The sequence below is a fragment of the Musa acuminata genome, chromosome BXJ1-8 (assembly GCF_036884655.1).
Source record: "Musa acuminata AAA Group cultivar baxijiao chromosome BXJ1-8, Cavendish_Baxijiao_AAA, whole genome shotgun sequence".
Taxonomy (NCBI): domain Eukaryota; kingdom Viridiplantae; phylum Streptophyta; class Magnoliopsida; order Zingiberales; family Musaceae; genus Musa; species Musa acuminata.
Window position 1 is genome coordinate 51062580 of NC_088334.1, and position 16086 is coordinate 51078665.

Sequence of the window (16086 nt, forward strand, 5' to 3'; positions counted from 1 at the left end):
TATCGATAGTCAAAGGTCTACTACTTACCATAGCTAACATCTTTTCACATTAAAAAGTAATCTATCGATAGCAAATCTTAGCTAACATCTTTATCATCATCATCATCATCTTTGCACCAACCATTGGATCCATCATCATTTCCATTTCCTCCGCTCCATACATTACTTGATTCTCTTCATCAAAATCTAGAAAAATGACTCCTCTTACTCTCTCTTCCTTCGCTCGCTCTTTCTCACCTCATCGCATCGCATCGCATCGCATGCATGCAGTAGTCATGTACGCCTCAGAATCAATCGGGCTCAGTGTCGAAACAAGTAATGGCCGGTCAAGCGTGCTGTCACTCGCACTGCAAGAACCAAGACTTGGGCGACATGCCAAACCTCTCGTGGGTGTAGTTGAAGGAGAGCTTCTGGAGCGGCGCCAGAGGCAGTCCTCCGTTGACGACGCAGTCGTCGTAGCCGATCACCATCAGCACCTTCGGGTCCGCAAGCGACTGAGGGAAGCCTCCGCAGTTGATGTGCACGTCAACGGCGGGGCACATCGGGCAGCTGTTCTGCACCACCACCACGAACTTCGGCGGCTCGCCGAAGCCCACCTGCGTCTGCTGCACCCTCGGCTTGTTGTCTCTGCACCTCGCCGCCGATCCTGAGACACAACGTCGAACCGAACCACAGCATTATAATCCCGCACACCGTGCATCCGTGAGAGGAAAAGCGAAGAGGGGGTCTCCTCTTCCTCACCATGGCTGGTTAGCAGGAAGACGACCGCAAGCAGAGGAGCCAACTTGAGGACCATTCTCTCTCTTACACGAAGAGTGTGAGTGGGCAAGGCAGGTCGACATAATGGGGAGAGGTGGTCAGGGAAGGGATGATGGAATCCATGTCACATGGTGGTGAGGTCTGCATGATTGGCCACACTGCGATGCCTCAGGCTGAGGTCTGCATGGCTGTAAAGCTGCTCCTCGATCTCGTCTCAGAAATGTGCAAAGCAGATGCTGCATCTGATCAAACGAGGACCACAATCGGATAATCTCACCTGCGTAAAAGATAGATAGGAGGCAAACAAGAGATTAATTCTATTGATCTGTGCATGATTTAAACTGGGAAAGAAACAAATTTACTCATCTGTTTCATTGGCATTTCTTGTCAGAGAGCAGCAGTTGATGAGCTGAGCGAATCAGTAGCATGTCGAGGGAGGTGCACATGAGCGGGGTCAGATGCCATGTGCAGCTGCTAACAACATGTCCTCGTCTAACAGGAGAACTTTCATGGAAGCTTATCCTCTTCTTGAGAGAACATCCGGAAGCCTGCTTGCACTTTTGATGGTAAAGAAGAACAGAAAATGATTTGGGGAGTATCTGTGACTTTAGCTAAATTTAAGATAAGAAAGAAAATTAAGGTTTTAATGTTCGAGACAATTATATGATATGGAGAACTAAATTTGGGAATTGAATTATCATCACAGATCACCCCATCTTAACATGCATGGATTATAGATAATTATATATATATAATTGGATATATAATATTATTAAGATATGGAAAAGGTTAAATTCTGGATGGTGAGAGAAGGACAAAAAAACATAAAAACCTATACAAATTTAGTTACAACAAAATTTACGATTACAAACAGATCTCGTTTATATCCAACCTGAGATCATATCGGAGACCTTTTGTTTGATCTTTTGATTCAACAAAACCGCCGACAAAACAGTTGAAGAAATCCGTGAGATCCAATTTCAAGATTTCTCGTTGTACATGGGCAACTATGGTTGGTTTTCTTATGACATGAGGTCTTTTGTAGGCAGATCGCTGAACACAACACTGACCATCAACATCCTGAAGAACCAAGGCGAATGCTGTACTGTTAATCAAGCACAGGAACCTCTATACAGAGACTCGAACCAGGTTATAAGCATTTAGATTATACCACCATTAATGTAGCTCCAGATAGCAAATGTCACTGCCACTAGCAATAGAAGAAGACGAACGTCCTTTGGGGAAACTCACTTTCCTGAATAACGATCCACAAGCGCCTTTACCTTCTCAGGTGCAAAGAATCTTGCCTGATGGAAGTAAAGGATCAACATTTAGTTAGTGTGTGAGAAGAAAAATACTAGTAGCAAGCTAATTCATGAGAAAAATACCTACAAGATAGATAATATGAATAAAGGCAATATGAATACAGCCTTTTTTTTCTTTCAGAGATAGTTCTATTAAAATAAAATAAGTAGAAATGGGACTAATTGAAATATGCATAATATAATGTGTAGCATTTTGAGATCAACAAAAAGCTGGACGAAGACCATGGAAGAGCCTAGAAATCCATCATGAGAATTGTATACTCTACAATCAGGATTTGTCACTGATCCTCTAAATGGCATACAATGAGAAAAAGAAATTAAAAAAATCTTTTCATTAATACATGAGAACCCCTTTTTCTTTCATTAGTTAAACAAGACGTGGACTCAAGGTTAGCAAATAGTAGAATGACGTGTGTTCTTCCATGCAGTCTTGCATTCAATTAACATCCTTTAACAGTTCAACTCATTTTTCACTAACACGTTTCTGTTATTTTGAAATGAATAAACATGAGGCTAGGCATACATACTTGTATAAACATCCTTTCTGCATCACCAACACTACCATTTTCTTTCAATATGATTCCCTGAGAAAAGACAGAACAGTTATATGCTGAGTTCCTCCGATGATACAGTTGGTCATATAGTTTGCATCATCTAACTTATATAAGTTGTTCATAGAACTAAGAATAAGAACGGGAGGCATGGAAATAATATTTTCATCAGAATAATAAAATACTGAACCAGACATTTAACTCTTTCATTTCCTAAATGCAATTTGGATAGGCAGTGGCTATCCTCATGCACGAGAGGGTACCTATTTCATCTTCTTCGAGTTGTCAATAAAATCTACAACCTTCGCACGAGGATAGCCATGGAATAAATTGGACAGTCAATGTTATCCACAAGCGAACCACTATGTACTGGACAGTACATACAGGTCAGCCCAGTTTGTTGATCCATGTTCTAGATAATCACACTTGAAACTGAATGGAAGTGTACCTTTGCCAAGTAACCTCGAAAGTCATCAGGATGCTTGGAAATGAGCTGATCGTAAACAACCACAGCATCACTCACGCGACCCCAATCAGAATAAACCTTTCCCAAAAGCAAATCAACCTAGACATGCAATCCAAAAACTTCAGAAAAAGAAAAAGTATAATGTAAAAGCACAGATTACATTTATGCAAAAGGAATTCTTTTCCCCTAAACCTTAGCAACAAGAGCTTCGAGATCAGAGCCAATTTACATTAAGCAACTGTAATTCAGATTTTGTGTATGATGAATAGTCATATGATAGGATAAGTGATGGTGATTGCTAAAACGACCTAGAAAAAGTGAACTAATCTCAATGTTGATGAGGATCTGTTCCCTATCCTCGTATGTCAAAGACAATCACATAAAGAACACTGGAGATCTGAAGATACTTATTATATTCAAGTTTCTTCAAGAAAAGATAGAGAAAGATATAAGAAGACTAAGTGAAGGAACTGCCAACTCTTTCTAAAGTCCTATATGTTAATGTATATGTGAGATGAATTTCTCTCCCGGTTATTCTCCCATAATTTAATTAAAACTACATTATATTTCAACATCTGAAATGAGCAAAGATTGGAATAAATATCTCAAAATGTTTTTACCCATTAAAGGAAGCATATTATAAACATCTGCATTAGAACTTTTTCGAATTCATACAAAATTCAATTTTTTGAGTTGGACGATTTCTACCACTAATGAGCCCATTTGACCCAAAAAGATATGGAGTTTGCTTTCTAAATGTCAGGAAAACGATATTTAATGACACAGTTAAAAAGAACATATAGCTACTAACATGTGTTTTTATGCATCTTACCCTAATTTCAAATCTAAGCAAACAGATAGATAGATGTTCTTAGTAAGCTTATGAACTCACTTGAATTGGATCAGCATTAAGATTTTCTTTGTCAAGGTGAACTTTTCCATCCACAGCCACATTAGAACTTCTCAAGTACTTTTCATTCAATTGTTCCCGGTACTTCAAAAGTTCTTGAACTGCCTGCATAAATTATAATTAAAAAAGTAAATTAATATTATCTCAAGAAAGGAACTATATATATAATCTGGATAAGACTTCCTGAATAAATAAATGGACTAAGTGGCTTAACAAGTTGGAGTTAAGAAAAAGTAGTCAATCCTATGCTGGTTCATATGCTAGAAATGTCACAGTTGGCAATTATGCGTTTCCGGCACATTGACCACCATGTTTATCTATCACTCAACCTAGCAAGAATAGGACCATTTTTTGTATTAGCTTTGTAGTATGATGTCTAGTTTTAGCCCACATCAGAACTTCAAAGAAGGATCCTGAATTAAATATAAGGCATGGCATAAGACAGTAGATAAACTAAGGAGATTCACATACATATCCCTCAAAAGTGGAAAACAATTAATATATTCTTCGAAATGTTAACATCACATGCATGTTCTTCTATGACCTAAATGGTAACACATATGTCCAGAGGTTATTTACCATTTGTGGATTGTTAGAGATCAATCATTAGTGACCAAAAGGTCCAATATATCCTCTTTCAAAAATGTCTATAAGTGCATACTACTGGTCACTTGAACCTTTCCTTCAATGGAGTAATATGAACCTTTCACATATGTCCTTGAAATCCTCCAAAATGGGTTTAAGAGAGGAATCTTGGAGGATATAAATAACATTATAATAGGTAAGAGACTTATGGGAGAAGAGGTGGAGGTCAGGAGATGGAGGTGATGCAGAGGAGAAAAAGATGGAGGGCATCATGGGTAAGAGGGTTTAGGCATTAGTAAGAATAGGAGAGGAGAGGTGGAGAGACATCACCAGTTAGAGGTATGAGGTTTAGGCTTCAAGAGAGAAGAGGTGGAGGATGAAAAGATGAAAACAAACATCTTCATCATTTTCCCCATTGCACCATAATTTTTGCAGCATTTAGGATTAACATTTATCACAACAATTTAACTATGGTTTGGCTAAGTTTCACTAAACTAATGACAAGGACATATACTTAATTTTCTATCTTTAGAGGAACATATATGCAATTGTAAAATTAAAAGGATATATCCATTATAGCTCACTTTTCATGGATGTGTGAAAATTTCCTTACAAGTGATTATCCCACCTCTAAAGAGAAACTCTTAAGTACCCTGTTGTGGCAAAACCTTTGCAGTTTTGACCAGCTAATGGGTGCATAATAGCAAACTTCTCCATTGTAATGTCATTTATTTGCTCTTATAAAAGCAGCATTTCCATGTAAATATGAAATAAGAAAAAAAAAACAAAAGATCTGTAGGTGCTAAAAATTATGATATAATAAAATTCATCAAAGTACACAGCAGATCCCACAAACTCCATGGAAACTATCACCACATAGAAGTGACAAGCAGCATATCACTGTATATTCTAGGGTGCATATCTTAACTCTGTGCATTTGTTCCTATGATCTTCCATCTCTAGTCTAGGGTTCATGTCCTTATCTCTTACCTTAAGGGCATCATCATCAAAGAATTATGAGAGGGTAGCCAATTTAGAGTTTCAAAATCTTAAAGGAACTTGCATGCAAATTAGTTTGAAACTTGCATGTTCAGATCGATTCCAATAAAAACCAACTGAAACATGGTGGTATATATCTTTTTTCTAACAATTATAACACCAAACCCAGGAAATTTGTGAATCAATCCTCAATCAAATAAGTATGTGCTGCCCAATATATGTAGTATAGCCCAGTGAGGAGTTTCTTGGATTAAGATGAAAAAAAATTTCTCTACCAAATATGATGCCTTGGCAGTAGTAAAATTGGTTTTGTGCCAGCACATACCCATGCATTTATGAAGTGGCAGCATATACAATGCCAATCCAAGAAACACATGAGAAGCACAAAGGAATTTTATCATCCAATAGAAGTTTTTCATGAAGCGGCAAATGATAAAACTTCAGGCACGGGGAATTTTCTTAGCATGGTCAGTTACGGGTGAGAAGCAATATCTCCATTTCATTTGTGGACACGCCATGAGACCTTCCTTGGTCGGGTACAAAATCATGCCTATATACCTTGTGATCATTTGCAACCTCACTGCCAATGCAAGCTATTTGTAAAATCTACACAGACTCGGTTACCTGGGCAGTGGCTTAAAATTTATCTCTGCTACAATTTTACACACCTTGTCGGACCAGCATGTTACAGGTATACTGACCTGCACCACCTAGGATCACCTGGAAAAAATGATAAAATACTGAATACAGACTGGTACCGAGCTACATGGTCTGATACAAGTCCTTGGTTATACAATTAAATACCAGTCAGTACATATTGGTCCAACTGCATTTGGAACCTTGAAAGGTGATTCAGTTTTAATTAATATACAATTGTAATGTGGATAGGAATCTTCCAGCGTCCTATAAGTTGTACAAGTACTGAACTAGGTCTTCAACACTCAAAAAAAAATTATCTTATGTAAAATGTGTGGATATGTGGAAAATAAACTAAGCAGAAATAACTAGATGAATAAGTTTAATTTTAAAATAATGTATATGTTAGTGACATTGCACTACTGTGCACCAAAATGACCATAGAAGTTTAAAAGACAAACCGTGCCAGGTTTCTTGGCAGCCAGCAATGAGTTTGTAAGCCCACGAAGAACTTCGAAGTCAATGATACCAGAAGCCTGCTAAAAGAAAAGTGGAAACGAAAAAGTACTAATTAAAGAAAATAGCAGCAGAAATTGTTAGAAAGCTTTGAGAGGCCATAGGAATTTCTTATTTTACATTATTTGTTCGAATATTAGCATGTTCCAAAAAAGAGCAGCATGGGGCATGAGGCTCCCACAAATGGCTAGCATGTTCTAAAGAATATTAGCTCTTCTATTTAATGTACTAAATTGATAAATGTTGAAAAAAAAATAGTGCATATAGGTTGTTCCTTGAGCAATTCCAAGAACCATATGACATCTTAGTAATTATAGAAAGGCTTGTACTAACAGATAAAGAGTTCTTGTACGCTGAAGCACTTCCATCATAATCCTTGAGCTCAAACTTTACATCTCCCAGTAAACGATAGACATCAGCATTATTAGGCCTTTCCTGAACATTGGAGACGAGGCTCTTTAATGGAAAAATAAACCAAATGATTTTTAATATATTAGTTAAAGAAGAATTTCTACCAACATCAGCATGGCATAGGGTAAACATAAACTTACCTTGGTCAATTTCTCAAGAAGAGATGATGCTTGCTCATAATCTCCTAATTCTTCCATAGTAACCACAGCTCCCTGTCAAATTGTTTATAGTTCTCATGACAAGAAGTAAAGAAGAAAAAAGAGGAGAATAAAAGACAATGAAAAGTTGAAACCAAACACCTAATGAAATGAGATTATCATTTAGAGGACACAGAATGACAATTCCTTTGCTTAACTGGAAAAACGATTCTTTGAAAAGATTCAGTGTAGGATTAACATGAAGGGAACCCATATTGTTGGATGCCAGGCTGCTGGCTGCAAACTCATAAAGAGTACACAAAGTTGCTTTCATATTATTCATCATAACTTGATACACTTGCTGATGGAGTAACTATCAATATGTACAAATACACTTATAACCAAGAATTGCAATAATGGGTCCACCTGAAAAGTCCACATGCCAATTTGGGCCTGAACCGGTATGCATTATCCAGTACATACTGGTCCAGGTGAAATTGCATTCCTTATAATTACTACCAAATTAGTAAGTTTCTACAAATAGACCACTCGTATTTCCATCTTTTTCTTTCCTTCTCCATGTTTAACAACAGAGAATATCATATCAGACTTATCAGTCCAGAGATATTATTAGTAGTTCATGACCGTTCGGCATTATATGCGACAGTAGGCTCGTAGTTTCTTATTTGACCCATCCAACCAGCATGGTCCAGATTAGAATAAACTAGAACCAGGTATAGATTCTCTTGTTAAGAATCTGGCACTGGATAAAAAATTATACAACTACTACATGAAACTGTAGACTAGTTTGTTATGTGAAACTTTTAAATATAGAACCCTTTCGTTTAGAGTATTTGCATATCAAACCTTGCCCAACACCAACATTTCTATTTGACATAACATCCAAAGTGCATGCCATTAACATCCATTAGCTGTTCTACGTCTAACAAATTCTCACCTAATTTACATCTTAACTAGACCTAAGGATTGATATTACTTCGATCAATTTATAAGACCAATGACCACTAAAGACATTTCTTTATTTTTTTAGTTAAAATCATCTTTCATTAATTAGACCAAATTTATTCATTTGTTAAAATATATTCTTTTTATTTCTTAAATATAGGATAACGGGGTAGTCTCATGATCTCATCTATATATTGCAACAGACTAGAACACATCAGAAGGCACATACTTCTCAAACATTTGCAACAATAATGCATCATTACTACAAGGGCTGGAATGTAATATTAAATAAAAACATAAGCAATTTTGTTTAGAGGTGTAATGAAAATCGTAAGACAAACTAGTTCAGTTTCTATTTGATGAAATGATCAATTATGAATGTAGAATAACTTGAGATGATATATATAAAGAAAATCTTAATTAAGAATGCAAAAAATCTCAATATATTATCTACAGAAATTAAAAAGGTAGGATTCAGCAGTTCTAGTTTCAAGCAAGATATGATATCTGAAAACCATGACACTGGATCTGTTAGTTTTTAATTTGTTTGAACATCATCTAACCTGAGCCATGTTTTCTAGCCAACCCCTATGTCTAGGACTCAGCAATTCTTCAGTCAAACAAGGTATACCATGCTGGCTAAATGTCCCTATGCTGCTGTTTAAGGTAAAAAATCTCCTAATAATATGTTGGCATCTTTGGCATGGGTCAGCTTAGCACTTGACTGTAATTTTCAGGCATGTTACATTCTGACACATAAACATTTGTTGAATGGCATGGCAATCCACCTACTCCTAGAGCAAGTTATACTGAATGAACCTGCCAACATGACCGTTATTGTGAAACCTAAGTTACTAGGAGCCTATTTGTCATGTAACCAATCTTTTCTTCTTTTTCCTATTCAAGATTATAAAGGCCCAAATATATGACATCTGCCTATCAACTCTAATATCCTACTCATACACATCCAGCATCCATATTTGTATCCATTTCTACCTTGAATGTTTCAAAAATCTATTTTCATACGCAAGTTATACATGCATTTTACCTGTTCGACTTGTTCCTACTTACCAATAGCAGAAAGTACAAGTTTGAACTTTGAAGCACACAAATCAAAATTAAATTTGTATAAACAACATTGAGGATCCTTTATCATCTTCCATTACAGCATTACATCCTACCAATCAATGTAACATCAACTTCAGCTAAAGATGCACTAGGCTCTTGCTCATCGCAAAGGTATGCTTCATTCAGAGAATCAGTTCTTGAAATCAACATAATTGACAATACGGACTGAACAAATGTGCTTTGACACCTCCGGCTCTAAGAAAACACCATGTCAAAGGAACTTTATGATTTTTACCTCCAGAGATGTAGGATCTTCAGGTGATTTGCTAAGTATTTCCTTGTACTCTTCAAGCTTGGTCTAATGAGATAAAGACGCATCAGTTAGTCTTTCAAGTTTCATTGAAAACTACAATTTATGTTTCATTTTTTTATGGTGAAAAGCTTATATAGACAAATTCAACACAGACCATAGATGATGCATATGTATAAACACAGTTTAAGCAAATGACACACAGGCAAATATATACCAAAAAGTTATCTGATTAGATTAACTACATAAGTACCTACAATCAATGACTTTATCAAACAAGAGAAAGTGGACATATAAATGTTTTGGCTCATATTTTAATGTATATTGACTATTTACAGAACGAACACTAGTGTTAAGCAACTTCAAAATGGTGTCATACTCGTATCATTATCATAAAAAGTTACCAGTATACAGCAATATCCTTCGGTAGAGACCCCCAAAACACTCAATCTTAAGATCCAATCTGAATTGCCCTTTCTAAACTCTCAAATTCTTATCATGTTATTGTGTTGACCTCACGTGCTTCATTTTGTTATTTAAACTTCATGTTTTACTGGGTTAGTGTTCTCGACTTTTGGTTCAAATGCAAGCCATCAAATGTTAATGTTGTCATCCGCTGTCCCCTTTCTTTTTTCATATTATAGCTTCAACATAAATCTATACAAGCATAAGTGAATTTTAGTGTTTTCTTCCAATAGAATTGTGGGTTATAAGTTCGATCAATCAGCTAGACATCTCAACCCAGCAACTGCCCTTGTGCATTTTATTCCAAGCCCCAGTCTTTGCATAAATCAATTTTGGCTACAAATTTAAGAACTGAGTTCAGAGGATAAATGTTAGAAAGAAGACTGAGTCTAAAGAAATAAGAGCAACAGAAGATAAGAAACAATGGCTGACTCTCGCAATCCTATACATATGCAGTTGCCGCTGGTGATTTTTACTAGGAGCTTTAAGAGGGTTAACTGAAAGCATCGAAGTTGGTGTGGAAATACCAAACCCGTATAGTGGCTGATGTTCACATGAAAGTTCTAATGAACTCAATCAACTACCTACATCATTAATGTACTCACGTACAAAAGCTTGTACCTTAAATGTTGATTTCTCTTCTTCTGTGAGTTTTTTCCCAATTGTAGAAGCATCTTCACTAGGGCTAACACTGCATCAGGCAAATGAATGAATAAGAACACGTAAGATCTTGTGATTCGATAATACTTTAGATGTGGGCATCATTTGAAAATAATCATAGCTCTTACTTCTGTTCTTCAGAAGTTTCAAGTGTTTCATTACAGATGACTAAATTGATATCATTAAGGAACATAGACTTCATAAAAGGTGCCAACAGTCAATGAAGAAAAGACATTAGCTCATGATGCTAGAGCATGCAACTAAATGTAGGTTACAAGTACATTTTTGGCAAAATTTTAAGTTTATAGGGCAATCATCAATCTATCAAAAGCATCAGAGTTGTTGATCTTAAACACTACACTAGCAACTAGCAATAGTAACTGCTGATACACATAAAAAAAGCATAAATATTTATGACATTTCTAGTCAGTAGTAATTTTACTATTGAACATAGATTTGTATTGTGCCATGAGAAACTGAGGTTGCTAAGCAAGACACCAAAACAAATTCATTCTTTAAAAAATTCAAAAGTTCATTCCTTGAGAAATAGCTGTTAGTATCAAAAGTTTACATTACCAACTAATCGGGAAAAAGAATATAAAATTAAAACAACAACGTAAGAAAAGAAAAGCATGATACAATTGTAAAAAGACTGAGAAATAGGTAATCTGTACAGGATAAAAAAAAGATGAAAAAAGTCGACAAGCTTGTAGTGATAAACACTTGGTTTTCCAAACCAGACTATAAACTTAGCATATATGTTTTATTACCTTCCATATGGAAGAAAGTCTCCAAAAGCAAAAACCAGTCCAAAAACCAAAACAGCTGCCCCAACACCCACCTATCATGCATTAAACCCTAATCAGAAACAATTCACTTAATAGTCTTTTTTTATACTCTTCAATAACAAACACTAAAAAATGCACTATACCTTGGTGCCCAATCCAATTGTATTTTGTTCTGGTTCAATGGATGCATCATAGTCTATTGCTTGGTAATTTTTGTTCTCCTCAGCTTTTTTCTGCTCAAGTGCAGACCTAATTGTGTAATTCAGAAGGGGCATGATAAACATATATTAAACAAAATGATGCAAGTTTCATATGTTTTTATCAACTACATGACATTGGCTGTAGACTATAAAAATGTAAAGAATATGTTACAAATATCATATATTGATAGACACAACATGCAAGAACTCATAATGCTTCTTCGATATTTGCATATGATGAGACTTTTGAAGTTTGGGATTATGTTAAAGCCATGTCTTAATTTGAATTTAGGCAATTCAAAAGTACAAAGTGGGTAAAGGAAAAGTAGGAGGGGAGAAGAAAGAGAAGAGATGGAGGAGAGGAGGCTGAGAAGAAGAGGAGGGGAGGGGGCAGCGAAGATGAAGTGGTGGGGAGGAGATTTCAGCAGAGACGACAGCAGAGGAGGATGAGGGAAGAGGACAGTGCCGGATTGTCACGACCTTAGCTGGTTTTGCCTAAGGCGTGCGGCACCCTCGCGCGTCCGTCCGCAAAGGTCAGCCTCCCCGAAGCTTCCCATTGTCCCTTAGGACCAACAAAAGAGAGAACGGGTTAAAAAGAACGCCTCAATCGGGATCCACAAGCAAACATGTCCGAAAAACACTTCATAGACAATGCAAATTACAAACAGACTTTACAAGCTCTGAATAGTGGCACAACAAAGGGTAAAATGGTCCATTACAGACCGAAAAGCTCTCGAACGTGTCCAAATGACACAACCTTTATTTACAAGCCTAAAGAGGCCACCAACCCAACTAAAATGGGACTATTAAGCCTTCGGCCGCCCCTTTACATTCTGTACAAGGCATGAACATGCCAAAAGGCAACGGACAGACATAAGCATTACATCCAACATCTTGTTTAGAAGTTTGTCCGTTACATTCTCCCCCACTTATCCCTTCGACGTCCTCGTCGAAGCCTTTGTGAACACTGCAACTCTTCGCCTTTGTTGAGTCTTCAATCTTCTGCTCCAGCTGCAATGCGCCTCCTGGCTCCCAGCTGCTCTCCGCTGCTGTTTCTGAGTAGTCGAACCTTTGATCCGCCATGCTGCTTCAACTCGCCAATGACTCTGACTCTGGTGTGGGGTTGGCTGAGTTGTATTGATCCTCGTTGATTCCTGCGGATCCACCAAATGAAGGAAAAGACCATTCTTACTGCGCCAGTTTCTCAAAATTTCCACATGCTGCTTGAACTGGGTGGATGCTTGTTGGAGCTTTAACGAGCATCGCCTCGCAAACTTCTGAAGTTTTGGGTCCTTCCTCCACAAAATCTGCTCATTGACTCTTCTTTCAGTTAGTTGTCACATCCAAGTAGGTTCGCATCACTTCCGCTTTCGATTGGCATTTCGTTGGGAAATGAAGCGGACAATCTACTCTCAGTAGCACTGATCACCGTTGGTGAGGATTTTGACAACTATTGTCTTCCATTATCTTCGAAGGGTCTTTGAACTTGTGCAGAGCTCCTCTGCTGGATAGATAAGAGAACTGGGGTACTCGGTTTCGCCCATTCTCTTAAGAGTTGAGAAGGCAAAGGTTACTTGACTTCGCCCGCCTCCTCGAGGTTGTACTTCATGCATCGAGCTGGTTACTGGCCTTCGCCTGCTCTTTGCTCACACTTCTGAAGCACTTGAAGTGTTTGCACTCCTTGCGTTGAGTTAGCTACTGTGATTCACCTTCTCAATGCCATTGAACTTCTGGAATGCAGGAAGTTTTCACCCCAACTTGGAGTAATTCTCTGATAGATGAGGTCGCCTCTGGGATTGTACCGTCTTCTCCATCAACCCTGCCGCCTACTCCACTGAGTAGCAAAGGTACAGCACCACGTACTGCCTGCTTCGTTCCTTGGTCGTGCACTCTTGCATGACCCGAAGTCCTTCACTTACGGCTATCTTGATGAGAAACTTGTTGACACCGGTCTTACGAAGTTTCTTGGCCTCTGCCCTTCAGCCTTGTCTCGATACTTGGAGATTGCCTCTGCATGCTCCACCTCCTCGGCCCCTTTCACGACCAAGCGCTCTCCCTCCGTGAGAGCAAGGGATCAATGACTTGCACGGAAGTCCCGCCTCTGCGGTACCATGGCGCTGCCATGCCCATGGCCCTACTATCCGTCGCTTCGCCTCTGTATCCCTTTCCTTCACAATCAGTAGAGATGTCTCCGTGGCACTCCTCTGAGTCCACCTCCATTCTAACTGATGCTTGATTTTGGGTAGCTAAGTCCCTCTGGACTCATCGTCGCTTCCTCGCCCCTTTCGACCTCCTGCTTCAACACCTCTGTGTTCTCCAAGCAGTCTGTTTGGTCGATGGAAAGACAGACTGCAACTCCCATGCATGGCCTCTGCCATCACATTGTAGGGTTTGCACCGATTCTGTTCTCCTTAGCTTCCTTGGTAGCAACGTTCGCTTACTCGACCTTGTCCTCTGACTTGTCGGGCTCCCTTAAGCGAATATGAGCTCTGGAGCAGTCCAACTCTCCAGCTGCTTCGATCATACCTCTGCATGATCAAGTCCCTCTCATGGGACTCACTGGTACTTGCATTCGAACTTTTCCCTTGGTGGAACCCAGCCCCCATATGCTGATGACCAAGGTTTTCATCCGATGTAAAATTCGGTGCACGCCCGGAAGACCCGCCTCTGCGGTACCATGGCCTTCACTCCTTGAATCCATAGCCCTTCTTGCCGTCGTGTTGTTCACCAAAGCGGAGCTCCCAGTAGCTCCCGATCATACCTCCATATGATCTCATCCCTCACGGGACTATGTCGTGTGTGTCGCATTGCCACGAACTGTTCCACCACGATCCGCTGCACCATGTCGCCTCCTGGTGACATCTCCATTGCATTCTGATCCTTGTGGAATAAACTCGAATTGTGAACCCTCCATGTGTGGCCTCTGCCAATACATCGCAGGGTCTCCTCCACCTTCGATTTTGTTCGCTCCTTTGGCAATCGACCTTCATCCACCCACTCTTGGGTCACACCTAGATGAAGCACCGCTCTAGGACAGTCCGTCGCCTAGTAGCTCCCGAAGTCCACCGACTTCAATGTAATTTGTGCACCATTGTCTGGATCCTGGGCCTCTGCCCCTACCAGCACAATCTCCACTGCGCACCGCTTCCTTCATAGCAACTCGAATGGCAACACTGTGGCATATTCTTCAAGAGTACCCGCCTCTGCGTCCTCTTGCCCCGTGCTAAGGCCTTCTGTACCCAACTTCGCCTCCGCAAATTGAGTCGCCTTAGTTCCTCCATCGAATGCTCCTCCGAGATAAGGTGCATGTGCCCCGAAGCTCCCTTCGTCTTTGGCACCATGCAAGATGAGTCCGCTCTGTCAGAATGAAGGACCCAAGGAACAGCATGATTCTACTCCTGCCTCTGCAAGAGTTCATGTCCTTGACCTCTGTCTAGGGAAAGCGCTGTGCCTCTGCTCCATGTTCCAACTTCTATGCTGGCTCCCTTCATGCGGTTTGGGTACTTCGCCAAGTTACACCCAAGTTGCTCCGCTCCTCGTTTCTGCATTGAGTCGATGGTGGCCCTCGCGCCCACCATTCCACGGGTCAGCCCTCCCTTGAGTCCGATCTCCATATCGACTCCAAGTGTGCCTCCATTTGAGTTGCTTTGGGTCGCTCCCCCACTTGATCTCGCAATGCATCCACCAATGCATTCTCTCAAGCGAGATCATGCGACGACTCCTCGCCGCTTGCTCAGTCCATCGAGCTTCGTGGAGTTGTTGTTTGTGAGGTACTCCTCCTCAACATGTGAAGTCCATCTCACATGATTCTCCCTCTGGAGAGCTGAGACTTATCCCTCCTGGATAACTGTCCCGTTGGAGCAACATCTCTCTTCGTTTCGGAGACCACCATCCCCTTGGACTACTCCGATCTGCTGAACAAACTGTGCATTGTTCTGCCTCTTGCAAACGCACTTGCTAGATTGCGCCTCCACGTCAATACAGCCACCGCTGCACCCCTCAAGGCCTAGCAACATGCTGAACTCGTTGCACACTTCAGCCTCCTCCGGACGTATCCTTCGCATGTCGAAGAGAAAGTTTCAATGCTCCATGGCGCCGAGTCTCGACCGCCTTGGGATGGCCACGAACAATCCATCGTCCGCATACAAGCCCATGCATGAGTACCGAATTCTTCGAGTTAGCAATTCCCCTCACCTCTGTGAGCTTTGCACAACTCTTTCGGTCGCTGAGCAACTCATTCCACTTTGCATGGTCTCGTCCTTTGCCAAGCGCCTCGCTTGCCTTGAGCACCATCAAGTAAAGTTGTCAACGTTGAGCCGTAGCTCAAACTCAGC

The 16086-nt window shown here is 39.9% G+C and overlaps 2 protein-coding genes across 7 annotated transcripts in view; both read right to left on the reverse strand.

Annotated features, from left to right (window-relative positions):
- LOC103995733 (uncharacterized protein At1g05835) lies at positions 1-1785 on the reverse strand. Its single transcript, XM_065080925.1, has 3 exons — positions 1652-1785; positions 742-1316; positions 1-646 (listed from the first exon to the last, which is right to left on the reverse strand). The coding sequence occupies exons 2-3, from the start codon at positions 794-796 to the stop codon at positions 339-341; spliced, it is 363 nt and encodes a 120-aa protein (XP_064936997.1). The 5' UTR covers positions 797-1316; positions 1652-1785; the 3' UTR covers positions 1-338.
- Positions 1569-16086, reverse strand: part of LOC135585751 (uncharacterized) — a 27038-nt gene continuing 12520 nt past the window's right edge. For 2 of the 6 annotated variants that reach the window (XM_065080923.1, XM_065080921.1), the window contains exons 6-16: positions 11696-11801; positions 11535-11605; positions 10726-10795; positions 9625-9687; positions 7299-7370; positions 7081-7182; positions 6693-6770; positions 3994-4116; positions 3084-3200; positions 2612-2668; positions 1569-2066 (exon numbers count right to left, since the gene is read on the reverse strand). In XM_065080923.1, the coding sequence (XP_064936995.1) occupies positions 2007-2066; positions 2612-2668; positions 3084-3200; positions 3994-4116; positions 6693-6770; positions 7081-7182; positions 7299-7370; positions 9625-9687; positions 10726-10795; positions 11535-11605; positions 11696-11801 (919 nt within the window). In that variant the 3' untranslated portion in view covers positions 1569-2006. The remainder of the gene's footprint in view (positions 2067-2611; positions 2669-3083; positions 3201-3993; positions 4117-6692; positions 6771-7080; positions 7183-7298; positions 7371-9624; positions 9688-10725; positions 10796-11534; positions 11606-11695; positions 11802-16086) is intronic. The other 4 variants (XR_010476406.1, XR_010476405.1, XM_065080922.1 and 1 more) reach the window with 4 other exon arrangements.

Bases quoted from the DNA above. Each gene is read 5' to 3' on its own strand.
- LOC103995733 (XM_065080925.1), bottom strand. From the start codon at position 796: ATGGTCCTCAAGTTGGCTCCTCTGCTTGCGGTCGTCTTCCTGCTAACC. The intron at 647-741 runs GTGAGGAAGAGG...GTTGTGTCTCAG, and splicing joins CTTCCTGCTAACCAGCCATG to GATCGGCGGCGAGGTGCAGA.